The sequence below is a fragment of the Mobula hypostoma genome, chromosome X1 (genome assembly GCF_963921235.1).
Source record: "Mobula hypostoma chromosome X1, sMobHyp1.1, whole genome shotgun sequence".
NCBI classification, from domain to species: domain Eukaryota; kingdom Metazoa; phylum Chordata; class Chondrichthyes; order Myliobatiformes; family Myliobatidae; genus Mobula; species Mobula hypostoma.
The window spans coordinates 67,162,070-67,180,109 of NC_086128.1; the positions used below are offsets into that span (position 1 = coordinate 67,162,070).

An 18,040-nucleotide genomic window follows, 5' to 3' on the forward strand; every position below is an offset into this window, starting at 1 on the left:
CGAAAGGTTCAAAAAACTAGGTACTGATAGAGATCTAGAAGATTATAAGGCTAGCAGGAAGGAACTTAAGAATGAAATTAGGAAAGCCAGAAGGGGCCATGAGAAGGCCTTGGCGGACAGGATTCAGGAAAACCCCAAGGCATTCTATAAGTATGTGAAAAGCTAGAGGATAAGACGTGAGAGAATAGGACCAATCAAGTGTGACAGTGGAAAAGTGTGTATGGAACCGGAGGAGATAGCAGAGGTACTTTGCTTCAGTATTCACTACAGAAAATGAGTATTTTGCTTCAGTATTCACTACAGAAAAGGATCTTGGCGGCTCTAGGCATGACTTACAGTGGACTGAAAAGCTCGAGCATGTAGATATTAAGAAAGAGGATGTGCTGGAACTTTTGGAAAGCATCATGTTGGATAAGTCACTGGGACTGGACGAGATGTACCCCAGGCTACTGTGGGAGGCGATGGTGGAGATTGCTGAGCCTCTGGTGATGATCTTTGCATCATTGCAGAGGTTTCAGAGGATTGGAAGGTTGCGGATATTATGCTTATGAAAACACGTAGTCCTCTTTTATTGTCATTTAGTAATGCATGCATTAAGAAGTGATACATTATTTCCTCCGGTGTGATATCACAAAACACAGGACAGACCAAGACTTAAAAAACTGACAAAACCATATAATTATAACATTTCGTTACAATAGTGCAACAATACCAGAACTTGATGAAGAAGTCCATGAGCACAGTAAAAGTTCAAAGTCTCTCAAATGTCCCACATCTCACGCAGACGGGAGAAGGAAGAAAAACTCTCCCTGCCATGCCCGACCACGGTCCAACTCTGAGTCATCCGAAAACTTCGAGCTCTGATCAGCTCTCCGACACCGAGTACTGAGCGCCATCTCTGTCCGAGCGATTCGACCTCACTCTCGGTCGCCAAAAGCAGGCAAGGCCGGGGATTTTGAGGCCTTCTGTCCAGAAGATTCCCGACCCCGCAGTAACAACAGCAGCGAACGAGCGTTTCAGATATTTCTCCAGATGTTCCTCTGTGCTTTCACGTCTATCTCCATCAAATCGGAATTGTCCACGGCCCCTATTTAATGAATACGATATCAATTTTCACCGGAGGGCTGCGCACACGCGGCGCATGGCCATCTTCTCCTCCCGCCTTATATTGTTCCCTTATTCAAGAAAGGGAGTAGGGATAGCCCAGGAAATTATAGGCCAATGAGTCTTACCTCAGTGGTTGGTAAGTTGATGGAGAAGATCCTGAGAGGTAGGATTTATGAACGTTTGGAGAGGTATAATATGATTAGGAATAGTCAGCATGGCTTTGTCAAAGGCAGGTCGTGCCTTACGAACCTGATTGAATTTTTTGAGGATGTGACTAAACACATTGATGAAGGTAGAGCCATAGATGTAGTGTATATGGATTTGAGCAAGGCATTTGATAAGGTACCCTATGCAAGGCTTATTGAGAAAGTAAGGAGGCGTGGGATCCAAGGGGACATTGCTTTGTAGAGCCAGACCTGGCTTGCCCACAGAAGGCAAAGAGTGGTTGTAGACAGGTCATATTCTGCATGGAGGCCGATGATCAGTGGTGTGCCTCAGGGATCTGTTCTGGGACCCCTTCTCTTCGTGATTTTTATAAATGACCTGGAGGAGGAAGTGAAGGGATGGGTTAGTAAATTTGCTGATGACACAAAGATTGGGGGTGTTGTGAATAGTGTGGAGGGCTGTCAGATGTTACAGCAGGACCTTGATAGGATACAAAACTGGGCTGAGATGTGGCAGATGGAGTTTAATCCAGATAAGTGTGAGGTGGTTCATTTTTGTAGGTCAAATGTGATGGCAGAATATAGTATTAATGGTAAGACTCCTGGCAGTCTGGAGGATCAGAGGGATCTTGGGGTCCAAGTCCATAGGACACTCAAAGCTGCTGCGCAGGTTGACTCCGTGGTTAAGAAGGCGAATGGTGCATTGGCCTTCATCAACTGTGGGATTGAGTTCAAGAGCCGAGAGGTAACGTTACAGCTATATAGGCCCCTGGTCAGACCCCACTTGGAGTACTGTGCTCAGTTCTGGTCGCCTCACTACAGGAAGGATGTGGAAACCATAGAAAGGATGCAGAGGAGATTTACAAGGATGTTGCCTGGATTGGGGAGCGTGCCTTATGAGAATAGGTTGAGTGAACTCGGCCTTTTCTCCTTGGAGCGACGGAGGATGAGAGGTGACCTGATAAAGGTGTACAAGATGATGAGAGGCATTGATCGTGTGGATAGTCAGAGGCTTTTCCCCAGGGCTGAAATGGCTAGCATGAGAGGGCACAGTTTTAAGGTGCTTGGAAGCAGGTACAGGAGAGATATCAGGGGTCAGTTTACACAGAGAGTGGTGAGTGTGTGGAATGGGCTGCCGGCGACGGTGGTGGAGGTGGATATGATAGGGTCTTTTAAGAGACTTTTGGATAGGTATATGGAGCATAGAAAAATAGAGGGCTATGGATAACCCTAGGTAGTTCTAAGGTAAGGACATGTTTGGCACAGCTTTGTGGGCTGAAGGGCCTGTATTGTGCTGTAGGTTTTCTATGTTTCTATGTCCTGGATACTGGAAGGGGGGCAAGTGCCAATGATGGTTCTGTTTGAGTTTACAATGCTCTGATCCTGCGCGGTCCACAACGGCGGCAGCCTGACCTTTAATTGGCGGTGAATACACACTCCCCTGCTTTGGTGAGACCCGTCGGGGGACAGCTTCGTCGAACAGCTTTCCACCATTTGCCATGAGCGGGACTTCCCGGTGGGCAAACATTTTAACTCCGACTCTCATTCCCCTTCCGACGTGTCGATCTTGTGCCAAGATGAGGTCACCCTCAGGGTGGAGAAGCAACACCTTATGTTTTGTCTGAGTTCCCTCCAACCTGATGGCATGAACATTGACTTCTCCTTCTGATGAACACAATTCCCCACCCACCCCCCGACCTTCCACTTGTTGCCACCTGCCTATTACTTCCCCTTGGGTCCCCTCCTCCTATTGGCCACTCTCCTCTCCGATCAGATTCTTTCTTCTCCAGTCCTTGACCTTTTCCACCCATCTGGCTTCACCTATCACCTTCCAGCCAGCCTCTTATCTCCTTCTGCCCTTCCCCCTCAAGCCTGAGGCAGGGTCTCGGCCGAAAACATTGGCTGTTTATTTCTTACCGTAGACGCTGCCTGGCCTGCTGAGTTCCTCCAGCATTCTGTGTGTTCTGCCCTTTCATTTCCAACTCTTTGGCTGCGAGAAGAGGGGCCATTCACTCGCCCTTACCAGTTGGGCTTCGTCGCTCGTGCTATTTGACGTCAAAGTCCAAAGTGCGTTTATTATCAAAGTAGGTACCCTTGAGATTTGTCTTCTTGCAACAAGCCACCAAACAGAGGAACATCAGAAAACCCGATTTTTAAAAAAACTCCTGCACAACAAGAACGGCAAACCAGCAGGGAAAAAAAAACAACAAATCACGCAAACAGCAAAAAGTGAACAAACAGCGCACCGAGCATTGAACTATAGACACCCCGCCCCCAAAAGTGAATCCACACCCACGAGATGCCGCGGAGAGTGAACCTCTCAGCGTGGGACTCCTGCGTCTTCTGCCAGCAGCCGCGACGGTGGGGAGACCAGTCAGACCACGCTGCACACGCAATCCTTTCCCGACCTCGCCGCTTTGAGCAGCGCGGAGTAATCGAGTCGACCGTAATACGCCGCCAGGGATGGAGGCACAACCCCCAGCGATGGAAATAGCTGCACATCCACGCCGATTCCTCCCCCCCACCCCCAGGAGATCATTCAGTCGCCCCAAGCATGCATTCTTAAAAGGAAAATTACGAGCTCCCATTTCAGGTGAAGAAGTATATTTCGAAGCGTATTCAGCAGATTTGGGAACAGCTTCTTTCCAACTGTGATAAGACTGCTGAACGGATCCTGACCCGGATCTGGGCCGTACCCTCCGAATATCCGGACCTGCCTCTCGGTTTTTTTGCACTACCTTACTTTCCCTTTCCTATTTATGATTTATAATTTAAATTTTTAATATTTACTATCGATTTGTAATCCGGGGAGCACGAAGAGCAGAGTCAAATATCGTTGTGATGATTCTACACTCTAGTATCAATTGTTTGGCGACAATAAAGTGTAAAGTATAAAGTAGTTTAGTAAGCCGCCTGCAAGCTGTCGCCATCGGTCACCACCGCCATCTAGTGGGTTGTTGAGGTAACACACACCAGAATATCCTCACTCTATCATTTCATAATATATAATAACTTTCCCTGTGGTTCTTTGTTGCTTAATAAACTTTTGACAATCGTCCAGTTCCCCACTACTCTTGGCGACTTTTCCACTACTCTTGTAGCTTCTTAGCCTGCTGCCCGCCTTATTTCCTTTGCCCAAACGTGCCCCAACAACACCCCTGCAAACCACTGTGGCTATGGATTTATTTTCCAAACCCGTACTTTACCGATGAAACGTACACCGGTGACCAGTTCTTAGGTGCCGAACGTGTGGCAGCCACTCAATGCATAAGAGCATGTGGACATGGCCAAGAGGTTCAGTTTGTCGTGGGCTCTGCGTTGTGTCGTAGAGCGTTGGGCTTCCAGCTCCTGAGTTGACTAGTCGTTGTCTTTAACAAGACCCGTTAAGCCTCTTGGGCTTTCTGTTTAACCCTGTCAAGTTAATTGTGACCGGCGCGGGGTTTTCCGCGTTCTGTCACTATTTAAGGGGGACTCCCCATTAGCGGTCACTGCCGGGGGTCCCTGTGTTGGGAATGACCTGCCTCGCAGTGTCGCGGGGTCGTGCCACTCTCTCAGGTGAGCCGGTACACCCGCTCGTGAGCGCACGGTATCTAGTCGGCCAATCATGCCGCGGCGACTCAGTGCATAAAAGCACGCCAACGCGGTCAGGAGGTTCGGCTGCCGTCGTTGCTCGGGCCAAAACGTCAGAACGGGGAAGAGAGGTGACATTGGAAAGTAGGACGGTACTGCACAGGAGCGGGGCCCTTTCAGCCCGCAATCTCATGCTGGTCTAAGTAAATTAACCATCAGATGACCAACCAGTACCTTCTGCCGACACCATGTCCATATCCTTCCATTTCCCTCACATCCACGTGCCTTATAGAAACGTCTCTCAAAAGTCCCTAATCTATCTGCCTCTTGCAGGCGCACGCCCTCTCTTCCAACCTCTTCTGCCCCCTCTCCAAAGCCTCAACATCCTTCCTGTAGTAGGGGGAGACCAGGACTGTGCACAATACTCCCGTTACAGTCTAACCCATCATCATCAATATTGTATGACATCATCATCATGTGCCATGTCATATGACATCATCATTACGTGCCGTGTCACTATGACATGGGCCATCACGGTCTTTCCACGGCCATGATTGATCTTGGCAAATTTTATCTGCAGAAGTGGTTTGCCATCGCGTTCTTCTGGGCAGTGACTTTACAAGACGGGGTGACCCCCAGACATTATCAATGCTCTTCAGAGATTGTCTGCCTGGCGTCAGTGGTCGCATCACCAGGACTTGTGATCAGCACCGGCTGCTCGTACGACCGTCCACCACCTACTCCCACGGCTTCACCTGACACTGATCGGGGCGGGGGGCTAAGCAGGTGCTACACCTCGCCCAAGGGTGACCTGCAGGCTAGCGGAGGGAAGGAGGGACTTTGGACTGTTTATTGAAGGTCAGGGTCACTCCCAATGCTTTAGCACCCTCCTGTACTGCCCCCCGTACCAGAACACCTCCCCCGACCCACCCTCCCGCTGAGCTCCCACCCCTCCCTCTCATTGCCCCCCACCCATACTGGGATATCCTCACGCCTCCCTCTCACTGACCCTCCCCCATATCAGGATATCCCCACCCCTCCCTCTCACTGCCCCCCCCCCACATCGGGATATCCTAACCCCTCCCTCTCTCTGACCCCCCCATATCGGGATAGTCTCACCTCTCCCTCTCACTGGCCACCCCCACTCATACTGGGATATCCTCACCCCTCCCTCTCACTGACCCCCCCCACCCATACTGGGATATCCTCACCCCTACCTCTCACTGACCCCCCACATATCGGGATATCCTCACCCCTCCCTCTCTCTGATCCCCCCATATCGGGATATCTCCACTCCTCCCTCTCACTGACCCTGACCCTCCCCCCCCATATCGGGATATCCTCACCTGTCCCTCTCACTGATCCCCACCCATACTGGGATATTCCCACCCCCTCCCTCTCACTGACCCCCCCCCCCCATATCGGGATATCCCCACCCCTCACTCTCACTGATCCCCACCCATACTGGGATATTCCCACTCCTCCCTCTCACTGACCCTCCCCCCCCCCATATCGGGATATCCTCACCTGTCCCTCTCACTGACCCCCCCCACCCATACTGGGATATCCCCACCCCTCCCTCTCACTGACCCCCCCCATATCGGGATATCCCCACCCCTCACTCTCACTGATCCCCACCCATACTGGGATATTCCCACCCCTCCCTCTCACTGACCCCCCCCCCCATATCGGGATATCCCCACCCCTCACTCTCACTGATCCCCACCCATACTGGGATATTCCCACCCCTCCCTCCTGTTACCCCCTGCCATCCGCCCCGCCCCCCATCTGGTCCTCCCGGTACCGGGAATCTCGGACCCTGGGAGGACTTGGGGGGGTTGGGTGGGCAGTCCTCAGTGCGTCACACGGCCGATGACGTCATCTCGCTGTGACGCAGGCAGCCTATTGGTGACGCCAGAGCGCCGCCCGGCCCCCCACGGCAGTCGGCCCGGGAGCGGGAAGGAAGCAGAGTGAGCGACAGAGACCCCGACTTCGTCCCGTCAGACTCACCCCGGTACGGCGTATGTCCGCCTGTCACAACCTGCAGAGCTTCGGTGAGGGCCCGACGAGGGGCGGGTCGGGGGGGAGGAGGGAGGGAGGGGTCAGGGTAGAGAGGGTGGGACGAGGGGTGGGGTATGGGAGGAGGGAGGAGGGGCGGGGAAGGGAGGAGGGAGGGGTCAGGGTAGAGAGGGTGGGACAAGGGAATGGGTAGGGGAGGAGGGAGGGGTCACTGTAGAGAGAGTGGGACAAGGGGCGGGGAAGGGAGGAGGGAGGGAGGAGGGGCGGGGAAGGGGAGGAGGGAGGGAGGGGTCACTGTAGAGAGAGTGGGACGAGCGGCGGGGTAGGGAGGAGGGGTGGGGAAGGGAGGAGGGAGGAGGGGCGGGGTAGGGGAAGAAGGAGAAGGGGCGGGGAAGGGGAGGAGGGAGGGGTCAGGGTAGAGAGGGTAGGACAAGGGAATGGGTAGGGGAGGAGGGAGGGAGGGGTCACTGTAGAGAGCGTGGGACAAGGGAATGGGTAGGGGAGGAGGGAGGGAGGGGTCACTGTAGAGAGCGTGGGACAAGGGAATGGGTAGGGGAGGAGGGAGGGAGGGGTCACTGTAGAGAGCGTGGGACGAGGGGCGGGGTATGGGAGTAGGGAGGGAGGAGGGGCGGGGAAGGGGAGGACGGAGGGAGGGGTCAGAGTAGAGAGGGTGGGACGAGGGACGGGTGGGGGGAGGGAGGGGTCAGGGTAGAGAGGGTGGGACGAGGGGTGGGTAGGGGAGGAGGGAGGGGCAGGGAAGCAGGGAGGGGTGGTAGAGAAAGTGGGACAAGGGGCAAGGTAGGGGAGGAGGGAGGGAGGGATCAGGGTAGAGAGGGTGGGACAAGGGAATGGGTAGGGGAGGAGGGAGGGGTCACTGTAGAGAGAGTGGGACAAGGGGCGGGGAAGGGAGGAGGGAGGGAGGAGGGGCGGGGAAGGGAGGGAGGGAGGGGTCACTGTAGAGAGAGTGGGACGAGCGGCGGGGTAGGGAGGAGGGGTGGGGAAGGGAGGAGGGAGGAGGGGCGGGGTAGGGGAGGAAGGAGAAGGGGCGGGGTAGGGGAGGAGGGAGGGGTCAGGGTAGAGAGGGTGGGACAAGGGAATGGGTAGGGGAGGAGGGAGGGATCACTGTAGAGAGCGTGGGACGAGAGGCGGGGTATGGGAGTAGGGAGGGAGGAGGGGTGGGGTAAGGGAGGAGGGGGGAGGGGTCAGAGTGAGGGTGGGATGAAGGGCGGTTTAGGGGAGGAGGGAGGGAGGGGTCACAGTAGAGAGGGTGGGACGAGGGACGGGTAGGGGGAGGGAGGGGTCAGGGTAGAGAGGGTGGGACGAGGGGTGGGTAGGGGGGAGGGAGGGGCAGAGAAGGAGGGAGGGGTGGTAGAGAAAGTGGGACAAGGGGCAAGGTAGGGGAGGAGGGAGGGAAGGGTCAGGGTAGAGAGGATGGGATAAGGGGCAGGGTCGGAGGGAGGGAGGAGGGGCGGGGAAAGGGGAGGAGGGAGGGGAAGGTCAGGGAGAGATGGGGTAGGGGAGGATTAACGGTGGGGAGGGAGGGCTGAAGGGTAGGGGAGAAGGGAGGGAGGAGGGTTGGGGTGGAGGAGGAGGAGGGACACTGTGAGGAGGAGGGAGGGGTGAAGGGGTAGGAGAGGAGGAACTGGGTAGGGAGGAGGGAGGGGTAGGAGAGAGGGGAGAAGGTAGGATTAGGAGGGACCAGGTAGAAGAGACGGAGGGAGTGAGACGAGGGTGATGGGTTGCAGTAGGGGTGGAGGGTCGGGGTAGGGAGGAGGGATGTGGTAGGGGTGGAGGGTTAGGGTAGGGAGGAGAAAAGGAGGGACTGGGTAGCGGACGAGATGGTGGGTGATCATTTGTTATAGAAGATCCCCAGGTACGTTGGCCTTGTTTTCCTGGGCTTGGCTTGTGGCTCATGACTCTGTGTGTGTGTGTATCTGTATGAACGTGCACCCAGCCCATCCCCTCTCTCCTGTTGTTATCTGACTCCTCTAGTGTGTTGTAGTTTTTGTCTTCTCCAAGCCTCAACACTCACACTATTCCCTCACCGTGTCCCTGTGTCTCCGTTTTTTGGTGTGTCTCCGTGGTGTGTGTGTTTCTGCCTGCCCGTGTGTCCGTGTCTCGTTCGGCTTTGGGAATCAATCCAAGGCTCTGGCACGCGACACCTCCGGCCAGTAACGGAGCACCTTCACCCTTCCAGATCCCTTTGCTGATGCGCTTAAGGGCGATGACTTGCTCCCTTCTGGGGCTGAGGACTACATACATATAAGGATCCAGCAGAGGAACGGTCGCAAGACCCTCACCACGGTCCAGGGGATTGCGGACGAGTATGACAAAAGAAAGCTCCTCAGGCACTTCAAAAAGGTGAGAGCCTCAATGCTGGCAAAGGCTGTTGGCTAAACCGGGGGATCCCCAGCCTCGGGATCCACCGACACCTCGTTTAATGGCATAAAAAAAAATCTGGGGATCTGCTGAGCAAAACCTTTGCAGGATCAACGTGCCAACCAGTTAGATTCACCCCTATCAATTATTCAGATCGAGGGTTGTTTAATGCTATTCAATGCACACAAGTGTAAGGGAGAACAAAATAATTGTTACTCCGGGTCCAATGCAGCACAAAACAAAAAGATAAAGAACACAATAATGATAAAAACCCAAAAATTATAAACACATAAGGTACCTTAAACACACAGATTGATTGTGTGTCCATAAAGTGACGCTGGGCACAGGAGAGTCTGCACATGAGGTGATTCTGACAGGAAATGATAAAGTAGTGGTGGTTGAGGGAGTGTGGAGGGGTGGGTCAGTGGGTGATTGGGACTGGAGGGGTGGGTCAGTGGGTGATTGGGGGTGTGGAGGGGTGGGTCAGTGGGTGATTGGGGGTGTGGAGGGGTGGGTCAGTGGGTGATTGGAGGTGTGGAGGGGTGGGTCAGTGGGTGATTGGGGGTGTGGAGGGGTGGGTCGGGTGATTGGGGGTGTAGAGGGGTGGGTCGGGTGATTGGGGGTGTAGAGGGGTGGGTCAGTGGGTGATTGGGACTGGAGGGGTGGGTCAGTGGGTGATTGGGGGTGTGGAGGGGTGGGTCAGTGGGTGATTGGGACTGGAGGGGTGGGTCAGTGGGTGATTGGGGGTGTGGAGGGGTGGGTCAGTGGCTGATCGGGGGTGCGGAGGGGTGGGTCAGTGGGTGATTGGGGGGTGCGGAGGGGTGGGTCGGTGGGTGATTGGGGGTGTGGAGGGGTGGGTCGGTGGGTGATCGGGGGTGTGGAGGGGTGGGTCGGTGGGTGATCGGGGGTGTGTGGAGAGGTGGGTCGGTGGGTGGTTGGGGGTGTGGAGGGGTGGGTCAGTGGGTGATTGGGGGTGTGGAGGTGTGGGTCGGTGGGTGGTTGGGGGTGTGGAGGGGTGGGTCAGTGGGTGATTGGGATTGGAGGGGTGGGTCAGTGGGTGATTGGTGGTGTGGAGGGGTGGGTCAGTGGGTGATTGGGAGTGTGGAGGGGTGGGTCGGTCGGTGGTTGGGGTTGTGGAGGGGTGGGTCGGTGGGTGATTGGGGGTGTGTGGAGGGGTGGGTCAGTCGGTGATTGGGGGTGTGGAGGGGTGGGTCAGTGGGTGATTGATTGGGGGTGTGGAGGGGTGGGTCAGTGGGTGATTGGGGGTGTGGAGGGGTGGGTCGGTGGGTGATTGGGGGTGTGGAGGGGTGGGTCAGTGGGTGATCGGGGGTGTGGGTCGGTGGGTGATCGGGGGTGTGTGGAGAGGTGGGTCGGTCGGTGGTTGGGGGTGTGGAGGGGTAGGTCAGTGGGTGGAGGTGTTGATCAGACTCACTGCTTGGGGAGAGTCACTGTTTTTGAGTCTGGCGGTCCCTGGCGTGGATGCTACGTAGCTTCCTCCCTGACGGGAGTGGGACAGACAGTCCGTGAGCAGGGTGGGTGGGATCCTTCACGATGTTACTTGCCCCTTTCTGTATCTATGTCCGTGACGGTGGGTAGGCTGGTGCCGGTGGTGTGTTGGGCGATTCTGACTCCCCGTTGTGGCGAATTCCTGTCTGCCACAGTCCAGTGTCCGAACCAGGCAGTGATGCAGCCGGTCAGGGCGCCCCCTACTGGGCATCAGCAGAATGACGGGAGTATGGATCTGCAAAGTCCAGCCTGCTCCAAATGTCGAGACGTTGTTGAGATTTCCTGACTGTGCGTAGGATGTACTCTGGGACAGCGGCTCTCTACTTCACCCTGTCTCCTCCTTTCCCACTTTCGCCGTCCCTCTCCCTTCCTCACCCCCCGCCACCCCCCGGACATTGGAGAGGGTTCGGAGAAGGGTCAGGAGAATGTTTCCGTGAATGGACGGTTTATCGGGTGAACTGGCTTGAATTTAGAAGAGTGAGGGCGGATCTCATCGAAAGCAGGGTAGAGAAAGGAGAATGGGTCGACGTTGTGTACTTGGAGTTTCAGAAGGCCACACATGAGGCTGCCTCGCAAGCTATGAGCCCGTGGTATTACAGGGAAGATTCTGCCTCCTGACTGGCAGGAGGCAAAGAAAGGGAATACAGGGAGTCTCTTCTGACTGGCTGACGATGACTGGCAGTGTTCCACAGGGGTAAACATAACCGACTCTTTTCGTGTTATGTTTCAATGACTGACCACTGGGAAACCTTGCTTTTCTTTCCCCCATCCTCGCCCTCCGCCCCGGACGACGTAGAGGAGGCCGCGTGGGGCGAAGCAGGTCCGAGGAGTGTGACCATCTGCCCGTTTTGATCATGGGGGTGGGGGGGGGGATGCTTACGTCGCGATTCACTAACGCGGGCTTTTCTTCCCACAGCAGTTTGCCTGCAACGGCACTGTGATCGAACACCCAGAGTACGGTGAGGTGATCCAAGTTCAAGGTGACCAGCGTAAGAACATCTGCAAATTCCTCGTGGAGGTGACTCGATTTTATTTTTATTTAGTTTAGAGGTGGTCCCTCAAGGTTGTCATAGCTTAAAGTTGACAAGCTCCCCATGCTGTGCGTCACAGATAGCCGCTGACAACCAAGTCCAGCTCATAGAAACATAGAAAACCTACAGCACAATACAGGCCCTTCAGCCCACAAAGCTGTGCCGAACATATTCCTACCTTAGAGATCACCTCCGGTTACCCATAGCCCTCTATTTCTCTAAGCTCCATGTACCTGTCCAGGAGTCTCTTAAAGGACCCTATCATATCCGCCTCCACCACCGTTGCTGGCAGCGTATTCCACACACTCACCACTCTCTGAGTAAAAAACATCTCCTCTGTACCTACTTCCAAGCACCTTAAAACTGTGCCCTCTCGTGCTCGCCACCTCAGCCTCTGACTATCCACACGATCAATGCCTCTCATCATCTTGTACACCTTGAAGGTCCCGGCCTTCACGTGTGGCTCAGCTACAAAGCCCGGCGAAACCGCTTCTCCTCACAGGAGAAGGGGCAAAGGTGGGTCACAGGCGCCTTAAAACCAGTCGCTTCGGGCAATGGGGGCTCGTCGGCCGCGGTTGGCAGCTCATTTCGCAGAAGGAAAACTCTGATCTCAAACCTCCCGCTGTCTTGCGGCTGTACCCGCTCACGGGGGAAGGCTTTGGAGTGGGAGGGGTGGGGGGGGGGAGTCTTCTACCTGGGGAACAGCTTGCTCTCCATACCGTACAGCCCTGGCTTGCGCGTCTAGACAGCTGGGACACGACACCCACGGTCGACTCTGACCACGTCTGTGAGTTTTGAGGTAACAACACAGATTAGGCCCTCTCCCCCACCCCCACCAAGCCGCACCCCGCCCAGCAAGTCCCAACAATCCCCGATTTAACCCTAGTTAATCACGGGGCGATTTCCAGTCGTCAGTGAAATGTCTTTGGAGTGTGGCTGGAAACCAGAGCACCCGGAGGAAATGCTCTCATTCCACGTGGAGGACGTACAGAGACTCCTTACGGAGGACGCCGGGACCGAACTCCGACACCCAGGGCTGTAAAGGTGTCAAGCTAAACACTCTGCTGTTGTGGTGTTTCACGTCACTTGGCCACCTGAAATGCATCTGGCCACCGCGTCTGTCTTTGGGTGCAGTTGCTAGTGCAGTCGAAATTCAAAGTAAATTTTATTTGTTCAAAGTACATACATGCCATCGCACACTGCCCTGAGATTCATTTGCTTCAAAGTTCAAAGTAAAGTTTTATCATCAGAGTACATATACGTCACCACGTACAACCCTGAGATTCCTTTTCTTCTGGGCGTGCTTGGCAAATCTATAGAATAGTAACTGTAAACAGGATCAATGAAAGATCAACCAGAGTGCAGAAGATAACAGACTGTGCAAAATGCAAGTATAAATAAATAGCAATAAATAACGAGAACGTGAGATAAAGAGTCCTTAAAGTGAGATCATTGGTTGTGGGAGCATCTCAATAGATGAGTGTAGTTATCCTCTTTTGTTTAAGAGCCTGATGGTTGAGGGGTAATAACTGTCCCTGAACCTGGTGGTGTGGGTCCTGAGGCTCCTGTACCTCCTTCCTGATGGTTGAGGGGTAATAACTGTCCCTGAACCTGGTGGTGTGGGTCCTGAGGCTCCTGTACCTCCTTCCTGATGGTTGAGGGGTAATAACTGTCCCTGAACCTGGTGGTGTGGGTCCTGAGGCTCCTGTACCTCCTTCCTGATGGTTGAGGGGTAATAACTGTTCCTGAACCTGCTGGTGTGGGCCCTGAGGCTCCTGTACCTCCTTCCTGATGGTTGAGGGGTAATAACTGTTCCTGAACCTGGTGGTGTGGGTCCTGAGGCTCCTGTACCTCCTTCCTGATGGTTATGGGTTAATAACTGTTCCTGAACCTGGTGGTGTGAGTCCTGAGGCTCCTGTACCTCCTTCCTGATGTCTGAGGGGTAATAACTGTTCCTGAACCTGGTGGTGTGAGTCCTGAGGCTCCTGTACCTCCTTCCTGATGGTTGAGGGGTAATAACTGTTCGATAGTAACTGGGTGACATTATACACCAGTCATTGAAAGTGGGCATGCAGGTACAGCAGGCGGTGAAAAAGGCGAACGGTATGCTGGCATTTATAGCGAGAGGATTCGAGTACAGGAGCAGGGAGGTACTACTGCAGTTGTACAAGGCCTTGGTGAGACCACACCTGGAGTATTGTGTGCAGTTTTGGTCCCCTAATCTGAGGAAAGACATCTTTGCCATAGAGGGAGTACAAAGAAGGTTCACCAGATTGATTCCTGGGATGGCAGGTCTTTCATATGATGAAAGACTGGATGAACTGGGCTTGTATTCGTTGGAATTTAGAAGATTGAGGGGGGATCTGATTGAAACGTATAAGATCCTAAAGGGATTGGACAGGCTAGATGCAGGAAGATTGTTCCCGATGTTGGGGAGGTCTAGAACGAGGGGTCACAGTTTGAGGATAGAGGGGAAGCCTTTTAGGACCGAGGTTAGGAAAAACTTCTTCACACAGAGAGTGGTGAATCTGTGGAATTCTCTGCCACAGCAAACTGTTGAGGCCAGTTCATTAGCTATGTTTAAAAGGAAGTTAGATATGGCCCTTGTGGCTACAGGGGTCAGGGGGTATGGAGGGAAGGCTGGGTTCTGAGTTGGATGATCAGCCATGATCATAATAAATGGCGGTGCAGGCTCGAAGGGCCGAATGGCCTACTCCTGCACCTATTTTCTATGTTTCTATGTTTCTATATTCAGAATTTGCAGCTACTTTTTTGAATTTGGTTTTGATTTGACTCATTCCCGAACTAAAATTAAAAGCTTCTGGTCTTATTCTCCCTTCTTCTTGAGCCCACCGCCCCTACGGGGCATAGGCCGCCAACACCAGCTCGCCGGTGTCCCCTGCCAGTCCTTCAAATTGTCCCTATCTTCTGGGACCCTTTCCCCACGCACTTCCCCCCACCCCCCCCGGTAACATGAGGTCCTTGGAGCCGCTGTTGGCTTACAGCCGCAAGGCAGCGGGGGTCGGAGATCAGAGTTTCTCCCCCTCCTCCCAGATGAGCCATCTGTCCGAAGTGTCTGGTTTTAAGGTGCCTTCTCTCCTCTCCCCCCCCCGCCGGTAGAAACAGTTCCCTCAGGCTTAGTAGCTAAGCTACACGTGAAGACCAGGGGCTGGACTTGGTTATCAGAGGCTGTTTGAGTTGCACGCCATTGGGAACATCTAATAGGTAGTGGGAGCTTGTCCCCATTACCAGCCCCCCCGGCTACGACAGCCTTAAACGGGAAGGACGGCACAGCAGCAGTGGCTGGAGTTTCTGCGAGAAGTGAGGAAGGTGCAAGACAAGTATATTCCAAAAAAGAAGACATTTTCGAGTGGAAAAAGGATGCAACCGTGGCTGACAAGAGAAGTTAAAGCAAAGGAGAGGGCATACAAGGCAGCAAAAAATTAGTGGGAAGACGGAGGATTGGGAAGTTTTTAAAAGCTTACAAAAGGAAACTAAGAAGGTCATTAGGAGGGAAAAGATTAACTATGAAAGGAAGCTAGCAAATAATATCAAAGAGGATACTAAAAACTTTTTCCAGTATATAAAGAGTAAAAGACAGGTGAGAGTAGATATAGGACCGATAGAAAATGATGCTGGAGAAATTGTAATGGGAGATTGGGAGATGAGATGACGGAGGAACTGAATGAGTATTTTGCATCAGTCTTCACTGAGGAAGACATCAGCAGGATACCGGACACTCAAGGGTGGCAGGGAAGAGAAGTGTGCGCAGTCACAATTACGACGGAGAAAGTACTCAGGAAGCTGAATAGGCTAAAGGTAGATAAATCTCCTGGACCAGATGGAATGCACCCTCGTGTTCTGAAGGAAGTAGCTGTGGAGATTGCAGAGGCATTAGCGATGATCTTTCAAAAGTCGATAGATTCTGGCATGGTTCCGGAGGACTGGAAGATTGCAAATGTCACTCCGCTATTTGAGAAGGGGGCAAGGAAGCAAAAAGGAAATTATAGACCAGTTAGCTTGACATCAGTGGTTGGGAAGTTGTTGGAGTCGATTGTCAAGGATGAGGTTACAGAGTACCTGGAGGCATATGACAAGATAGGCAGAATTCAGCATGGATTCCTTAATGGAAAATCCTGCCTGACAAACTTATTACAATTTTTTGAGGAAATTACCAGTAGGCTAGACAAGGGAGATGCAGTGGATGTTGTATATTTGGATTTTCAGAAGGTCTTTGACAAGGTGCCACACATGAGGCTACTTAACAAGGTAAGAGCCCATGGAATTACAGGAAAGTTACATACGTGGATAGAGCGTTGGCTGATTGGCAGGAAACAGAGAGTGGGAATAAAGGGATCCTATTCTGGTTGGCTGCCGGTTACCAGTGGTGATCCACAGGGGTCTGTGTTGGGGCCGCTTCTTTTTACGTTGTACATCAACGATTTGGATTATGGAATAGATGGCTTTGTGGCTAAGTTTGCTGACGATACGAAGATAGGTGGAGGGGCCGGTCGTGCTGAGGAAACGGAGAGTCTGCAGAGAGACTTGGATAGATTGGAAGAATGGGCAAAGAAGTGGCAAATGAAATACAATGTTGGAAAGTGTATGGTTATGCACTTTGGCAGAAGAAATAAACGGGCAGACTATTATTTAAATGGGGAAAGAATTGAAAGTTCTGAGATGCAACGGGACTTGGGAGTCCTCGTACAGGGTACCCTTAAAGTTAACCTCCAGGTTGAGTCAGTAGTGAAGAAGGCGAATGCAATGTTGGCATTCATTTCTAGAGGAATAGAGTATAGGAGCAGGGATGTGATGTTGAGGCTCTATAAGGCGCTGGTGAGACCTCACTTGGAGTACTGTGGGCAGTTTTGGTCTCCTTATTTAAGAAAGGATGTGCTGACGTTGGAGAGGGTACAGAGAAGACTCACTAGAATGATTCCAGGAATGAGAGGGTTAACATGAGGAACATTTGTCCGCTCTTGGACTGTATTCCTTGGAGTTTAGAAGAATGAGGGGAGACCTCATAGAAACATTTCAAATGTTGAAAGGCATGGACAGAGTGAATGTGGCAAAGTTGTTTCCCATGATGGGGGAGTCTAGTACGAGAGGGCATGACTCAAGGATTGAAGGGCACCCATTCAGAATAGAGATGTGGAAGAAATTTTTTTAGCCAGAGGGTGGTGAATCTATGGAACTTGTTGCCACGGGCGGCAGTGGAGGCCAAGTCATTGGATGTATTTAAGGCAGAGATTGATAGGTATCTGAGTAGCCATGGCATCAAAGGTTATGGTGAGAAGGCGGGGGAGTGGGACTAAATGGGAGAATGGATCAGTTCATGATAAAATGGCGGAGCAGACTCGATGGGCTGAATGGCCAACTTCTCCTTTGTCTTATGGTCTAAACCTTGCCCAGCCGTTGCCGTTACTAACGTCGTCGTTCTGATTGACTTGCAGGTTGGCATCGTCAAGGAAGAGCAACTCAAGGTCCATGGTTTCTAATAAACCCGAGCCCTGTGGATCCATAGCCTGTTCGATAATGATAGCGGCCCCTCCACCCTGTCTCGTGGACGATCCCCGGCCAGCGAGTCTGCGGGATGAACTCCTCACCTCTCTCCACCTGCTGCAGCCAGCTCTTTTCGACCCAATCGCTTCCGTCCCAGTTGACGTCAGATGTGTTTTGTAGTGTTTGAGATCGCTTTTAGAACTTCTGTCTTTTTGTACAGTGTTTAATAATAAAAAAAAACAAACACACACACACACACAGTTGAGAAACTGTTTCTGACATTGGGAGTCTCCTCGTGCTGGGTCCTTGACGATCTGGCTGGGTGCTGGTGACCGTACGTTCTGGGTTCAAAGAGGTTTCAACGAGTGCATTTAATTGCCAGAGAAATGTATACAACATACATCCCGAAATTCTTCTTCTTCGCAAACATCCACAAAAATGGAGGACTGCCCCCAAAGAATGAATAACAGCTAAATGTTAGAACATAGAATACTACAGCACAGTACAGGCCCTTCGGCCCACAATGTTGTGCTGACCCTCAAACCCTGCCTCCCATATAAGCCCCCAACTTAAATTCCTCCATATCTCTTAAACTTCACTAGTGTATCTGCCTCTACCACTGACTCAGGCAGTGCATTCCACGCACCAACCACTCTCTGAGTGAAAAAACTACCTCTAATCTCCCCCTTGAACTTCCCACCCCTTACCTTAAAGCCATGTCCTCTTGTATTGAGCAATGGTGCCCTGGGGAAGAGGTGCTGG

At 52.8% G+C, this 18,040-nt stretch overlaps 1 protein-coding gene across 2 annotated transcripts; it reads left to right on the forward strand.

Annotated features, from left to right (window-relative positions):
* Positions 1–6,767: 6,767 nt before the first annotated feature.
* Positions 6,768–17,520, forward strand: LOC134340139 (eukaryotic translation initiation factor 1b-like). Of its 2 annotated transcripts, none has more exons than XM_063037030.1 (4): positions 6,768–6,895; positions 9,058–9,221; positions 11,662–11,763; positions 17,230–17,520. In XM_063037030.1, exons 1-4 carry the CDS (start codon positions 6,865–6,867, stop codon positions 17,272–17,274), a joined length of 342 nt encoding a protein of 113 aa, XP_062893100.1. In that variant the 5' UTR covers positions 6,768–6,864; the 3' UTR covers positions 17,275–17,520. The 2 variants fall into 2 exon arrangements, with proteins under 2 accessions (XP_062893100.1, XP_062893101.1); XM_063037031.1 differs by having other exon boundaries at positions 11,665–11,763.
* Positions 17,521–18,040: the final 520 nt, after the last annotated feature.